The sequence below is a fragment of the Apium graveolens genome, chromosome 2, assembly GCF_009905375.1.
Source record: "Apium graveolens cultivar Ventura chromosome 2, ASM990537v1, whole genome shotgun sequence".
In the NCBI taxonomy this organism is placed as follows: Eukaryota; Viridiplantae; Streptophyta; class Magnoliopsida; order Apiales; family Apiaceae; genus Apium; species Apium graveolens.
Genome location: NC_133648.1, coordinates 76,691,272 through 76,697,345, shown reverse-complemented (window position 1 = coordinate 76,697,345; position 6,074 = coordinate 76,691,272). Strand labels below are relative to the sequence as shown.

General features: G+C 27.8%; 1 protein-coding gene and 1 long non-coding RNA gene across 3 annotated transcripts; both read right to left on the bottom strand.

Moving 5' to 3' along the window:
* Positions 1-2,498: 2,498 nt before the first annotated feature.
* Positions 2,499-3,647, bottom strand: LOC141705989 (uncharacterized). Of its 2 annotated transcripts, XR_012568562.1 has the most exons (5): positions 3,480-3,647; positions 3,192-3,328; positions 3,000-3,092; positions 2,847-2,915; positions 2,499-2,758 (listed from the first exon to the last, which is right to left on the bottom strand). It is a non-coding gene; the product is annotated as an uncharacterized LOC141705989 (long non-coding RNA). The 2 variants fall into 2 exon arrangements; XR_012568561.1 differs by lacking the exon at positions 3,480-3,647 and having other exon boundaries at positions 3,192-3,429.
* Positions 3,648-3,671: 24 nt separating this feature from the next.
* On the bottom strand, positions 3,672-5,169 carry LOC141705988 (two-component response regulator ARR14-like). Its single transcript, XM_074508840.1, has 5 exons — positions 5,047-5,169; positions 4,491-4,658; positions 4,173-4,397; positions 3,996-4,073; positions 3,672-3,882 (listed from the first exon to the last, which is right to left on the bottom strand). Exons 1-5 carry the CDS (start codon positions 5,126-5,128, stop codon positions 3,782-3,784), a joined length of 654 nt encoding a protein of 217 aa, XP_074364941.1. The 5' UTR covers positions 5,129-5,169; the 3' UTR covers positions 3,672-3,781.
* Positions 5,170-6,074: the final 905 nt, after the last annotated feature.

The following is a 6,074-nucleotide window of genomic DNA, read 5'->3' as shown; positions in this document are numbered from 1 at the left end:
GAGATTTTATGATAAAAACAATAGTTCCACTTCTCCGTATAAGATGGTTCTGCATAGAGTAAAAGCCTATATATATATATATAGTTAACAACTCTGGAAACTAATTATTAAAAATTTAACATGGATCATGATACATGCCTCTTCATTTCCAGTATTGAAAATGGAAAAATTACACAAAGACTTTAATAAATTCACTAACCATCTAATTTAAGCTCCAGTCTTTTTTGTATATATATATATGAAAGTACGTCATCCGAAAAGAAAAGGAAGAAACTATCAGGAATATTTTAAAAGATTCATTAACAATCTAGATTGTAGGTAAATACATCATAATTCTTTTCTAGAATTTTGAAAAGGTTAACAAATATAAAATTAGGGGAATATTAGAAATAAATTTAGCACTCTCGGTGCATTAATGGAATAATATTGGATAACAGGAAGCAAATTGGAAAAACACTATCTAGTTAAAGAAATGAAATTCAATAACATAAATTATAGTAGCTTACAATATTTACTATCAATTAAATAAAGATGTACCATAGTTAATTAGGTTATTTGTAGAGGTCATAACTAAATTATGAAATTGGTTTTATGTGTTTTACTATTTTTTTATTACATTAGGTTACAAATTCACAGTAGTTTTGAAAATATATCTATCTTTATATACTATATTATAATAGACGATATATTAAAATTTTGGTAGTCGATATAAAATTACTTATTTTTTCTCACTTAAATAATTTATTATTTTGACATAGTTATTTAATATAATAATATCAATAAAAAATTATAAACCCCCTGAAATAAAGTTAATATAATCGAAAGTAGCTAAGTTTGGGTTGATATAGACTATGTTCAGGCTAAAAATTTTAAACTAAAAGATAATTCGTTGATCAATATAATGAAATCGGTCTAAAAATAATATATTACTTATTATTTTAATAACTATAATTAATATAATATTAAAATAAAAATAATAAAAAAAATTATTTAAAACATTTTTAGACTAATCTATACTATATTATAATAGAGAAAATATTAAAATTTTGGTACTCGGTCGGTGAGTATTTGCTCAAATTATTTCATTTTTCTTAGCTTATTATTATAATTATAATCGGTTAGTTAGTCGAGATCGCATAATCCCAATTCCAATTCTAATTTATATTGGAGTCAATTTCTTCTGCCAATTTAAATTCTATTTCATATCAAACTCTATGTCACTATTAATTGATATTCAAGTTAAATTCTTTTACCAATTTTAAATTTTAATTCATATTTAGTATAATTCGACCAGTTAAAACAAAATTATTTATACCATTTATCCGGGTTAAAAAAATATTAACAACTAGGCTTAAAAACTTAAATACAAACTAAAAATAATTAATTAAACTTTGTGTCTTGGATTAAAATACAATAATGTAAACTGTTGATTCATGATAAAATGAAGTTAATATCAGACTAAATATAATTCATATATTAATGATCCAAACTAAAACTTAACTAAATATAATTATTTTTATTAAAAAAATATAGAAATATCAATAAAACCATATCGTGCAATAGTACTAATATATTTTTCATGAAATCATATCATTTTAAAAATTTTAATGAGCAAATTTAAGATTTCAATTTAAATTAAATTTGTTTCAAAAGTTATATAATATTAAAAAAAATTTGTGCATCACACGAGTTTTCGTTATTAATTGATATTAAAGTCAAATTTTCCTACCAATTTCATTTTAAATTCTTATTCATATTTAGCTCTATATTATACAAATTGATATTCTACACTAATTTTAATTTTAAGCAAACTAAATATAATTTATTGGATGTGGTTGATATAATATGTCTCGGTTTAGATAAAATAATAAATATTATTGATACGACTGAAAAAAATATATTAACCTATCTATCTATACTATTATATTAAAGACGAAATAATAAAAATTTGGTTGGTAGGCGGTCTGGTCACCGTAATTATATTACAATTTAAAATAAAATACTCACATAAATAGATAAATATTCATAATATAATTATAATATATCTAATGATTTTCATTAAAACAAAATAATATGAAAAATTTACCCGGTCGTGCTAAACAAAATTATACTATTATATTAAAGACGAAACGTGAAAGTTTGGTTGTTCGATTTAAATTTTAATTGATATTGAGTTCAACTTCTTCTACCAATTTAAATTATGATTTATATGGAACTCTATATTATCTAATTAATGTCAAAATTAACTTTTTTTGCCAATAATTCATATTAAGGTTTATTTTAGTATAATTGATATTGAAGTCAATTTGACTTAACTTTAATTAAATTATTAAACAATCTTTATTATCGTAACCAATTTACTTGTACAAAAAAATATAAAATTATATAAAATCCATGCACAGTTTTAAATTAGTATTTAATTCATTCATGAGATCCTTATAAAATAGTTATATTAAAATAAGAAAATATGAAACACTATATAAATAAATTTGCTTGCTTCATATACCGGCAACAAAACATTTTCTGCCAAATAAAAAGGAAATAAAAAGGAAATATGATTACATTGATGAAAAGGGAAGATTTTCCCCAATCAGAAATAACAATAAATATTTCAAAATAAAGCCCTTATACTAAAACAGATGAAAAGTATAAAAATTATCAAGCCAGCATTCATTATCACATCCCTTGATTTGATTATACTTCTTGTGCTTTGGCTGAAGTGAATTGTTCATGTTCACAAGTTATCCCAATCTTCTCCCTGCAGACAAAGTAAAAAAGAATTCATTTAATTATCCTTAAATTTCAGTTAAGATCAGGATTATATTAAAGTGCATAAGCACATATACCTCATTACTTGTTGCTGGGATGTTATTGACTCCTGCATTTCTGTGAGTTAATGAGCATGTGGGCTGCACCTACACACATGATACATATATATATATGAAGTTAACCAACTCTTAAAAGTAATTTATTAAAAATTTAACATGGATCATAGATGCCTGTTCATTTCCCGGTATAGAAAAGGCATTGCCAAACTCATTGGCAACAGCCCAAGAACTCCCAATGCTTGGTTCCAGTTGAACGCTTCCAAACTACACACAGCGTTGGATTCTTTATCAAGTGAAACTACAAAAATGGTGCAATATCATAATAGGAATATATGTACAAATCTTTGCTTAACCTCCAGTTACCTGCAGCTGGGCATTGAAATTGGTTCCACCAAACTGCAAATTATTACTTCCGAAAGTAGAAGTCCCAATCTGGTGTGTAGGTGCAGCTACCACATTTGCTGCACTTTGAAAGCGCTGCCCAATTACTGTTGATGAAGCTACAGTCACAGAAGTAGATAGTTGTTGGGCATATCAGGATTGCAATATATGTAAGAGTATATGTATAATATCTCAGAGATTAAAAGGTAAGTAAGATAACATGTTTTACATTTTTAATTTTTTTATAAAGTAATTAAATAATCAACTTACCAGCTTCATTATACGGGGGCAAGGGCAGACAAGGTCTAATGGGAGGTGACCAGTTGCGGCCCGTGGCTCTTTCTTCAAAAAGTTGTTGAATTAATATAATATTAGGATTTCCACCTACAATGCTGGAGTGATAACTGTAATCAATCCATTTATTTGATGATGATCCTTCCACACTTATCTTGCCATCTAAAATCTTTCTAAGAAATTTCTTAAATTTCTGCATAAATAAAAGTATGAATTATGCACTTAAAATTCTATCTTGTTTTTTTATCAAAAATATATATATATATATATATATGGAATTATAATCTATAATTTTTTATAACCTGCAAGTGGCTGCCCACTTGTTCACGACTTAACCCGGGTACATTCATCAATTTGAGAATAGAGTTAGGAATGGCTCCTGTAATTTTTTTGTCAATCCTTAGATATATATAAATGTGTGGAATATTAAGATATTATTTTCATAGGGAGAAATATACTCTTTGTTAATATAAATAAAGATGTATAACCTACTTTTTGAACCAAGGATAAGCATAGCTTCCACAAAGCGGGTGTGGAGGTTTGGAGTCCAATCAGTTCTAGTTTTCTTCTCTGTGAACATAAAATCATGAGCACATATCATCATCATCATTATTAATATGTAATTAATTATAAAATGTATATATTTATAATTGACTATATGCAAAGTACCGCTCTGCTCATCCTCAATGGTGTTTGCCGAAGAAAAGCAAATACTTGTTGGTATGGTTGCTTGAGGGCTGGGTCTGCCGGCATCTATTTTGTTGTTCTTCCACAACTTAATGTACTGCCATATCTGTGCAAGGTCTTCGACTTTTATAGGCTTTAGATAGTAGGCGGATGCCCCTATCTTGAATCCCTTAGTTACAGATTCTGAGCTGTTGTCTGATGATATCACTACAATTCTCACAAGTTTATTTAGCAACGATTCTTCAACATAATTTTATATTAATAATTTCAAGGTAATATTATGTTTGTAAAGGAACTTACATAATACAGGTATGTTAAAATCCTTTTGAATGTGACGGACTAATTCGAAGCCGCCCATAACTGGCATATGCACATCTGCTAAGACAATATCATAGGGTGTTCTCTCATTATTGTCACCATTTTCACCTAAAATGCTCAATGCTTGTAATGGACAAGTCACAGCTGTCACTGAAATAATACAAAAAGACTCCTTATTGATGTTATAAGAAAATTGTAGTTACCAAAAATCATCTTTCACCCCCAAATTACAAGCTTATAATTTATGAATAGTTATTATAATTTATTAATGTCCAAATACTTTATCTTTTTGTAGTAGTTAAATATGAGAATTAATTCAACCTGATTGAAATACATATACATTCATTCATGTTATTTTTGTAATGACCGAACATTTAAAACAAAATTTTTTGATCAAAAGTTATATTTGCAAAGACAATGAATAACCTGCACATTCAGAAACAAAAACTTTAGATCAGAAATATCCCATATATCAAAAACATTATAAAGCTTTAGTTAGAAAAGTTGACAAACTTTATTGAATAATTAATGAATAAACCTTGGTAATTCAATTTCATAAGGCACGCCTTAGAAATCGTCAAACATGTTGTGTCATCGTCCACTACCAGAACACGATACATTTTTTTATTATGCAGATTATTTGAACAGTTCAAGCTTTTCTTGTTGCCTATTAATGAAAGAGAAACTAGTACTGTATAACTTGACTCTTACCAACACGGGAATTCCTGAATTTATAGCTGCAAGAAGCAATCTGTAAATTAATTATAGGTAGATGGATTTAAGTTATAGATAGAGCTATAAATGTCTGCATTAGAATTTTTGTCCGGACTTATTCATTTTAAACAATCCAAATTAATGAGTTAATCCTCAAGATATTTCTTTATTATATGTTAAAGATATGGATTTTGTGTACACTATATCTCTAAGTATCCTGTTTTTCAACCGCCCACTGATTTGCCTGATTTGCCTTGGATGTTTTATTATCTTTACTATATGTTTTTTTGTGGAGTTATCGTTCCCATATGTTGAAAATATGTAGTTAAATTTTTTATTTTTTAAGTTTAGGGTAAAAAAACTCTAGTTAATTATAAGTAGGAAAAGAATCTCGTGCTTCACATGTTTGTTATAATTCATTCTATTTCGTTATATTATTATATTAAAATTATTAACAGCAATATAAGTGTATGCCTAATCCTACCTAGACTAATTATTTTAAACGAAAACATTGTGATATATATTGAAACTGTGAGCATAACAATATTTCCCGATCAGCTATACATCTGTTTTCTTTTTTTATTCTGCCTTTTTTCTGCAAAACTCATCGGCACAAAAATTGTCTTACTTTATTGATAGTACATATAACTCCTGGGAGGACTACTCCTAGGCCTACAACTCTATACAGCTCCTGGGAGGACTACTCCTAGGCCTTCAACTCTATATAGCTCCTGGGAGGACTACTCCTAGGCCTTCAACTCTATACAGCTCCTAGAAGGACTACTCCCAAGCTCCTAACTTCATATGACTCCTGGGAGGGCTACTCCTAGGCCCCTAACTCCACGCAGCTCC

Coding starts and splice junctions, on each gene's coding strand:
- LOC141705988 (XM_074508840.1), bottom strand. CDS start 5,128: ATGTATCGTGTTCTGGTAGTGGACGATGACACAACATGTTTGACGATT. Junction 4,398..4,490: donor TTTTAACATACCTGTATTAT/GTAAGTTCCTTT, acceptor TGAGAATTGTAG/TGATATCATCAGACAACAGC. Junction 4,074..4,172: donor CATTGAGGATGAGCAGAGCG/GTACTTTGCATA, acceptor TTATGTTCACAG/AGAAGAAAACTAGAACTGAT.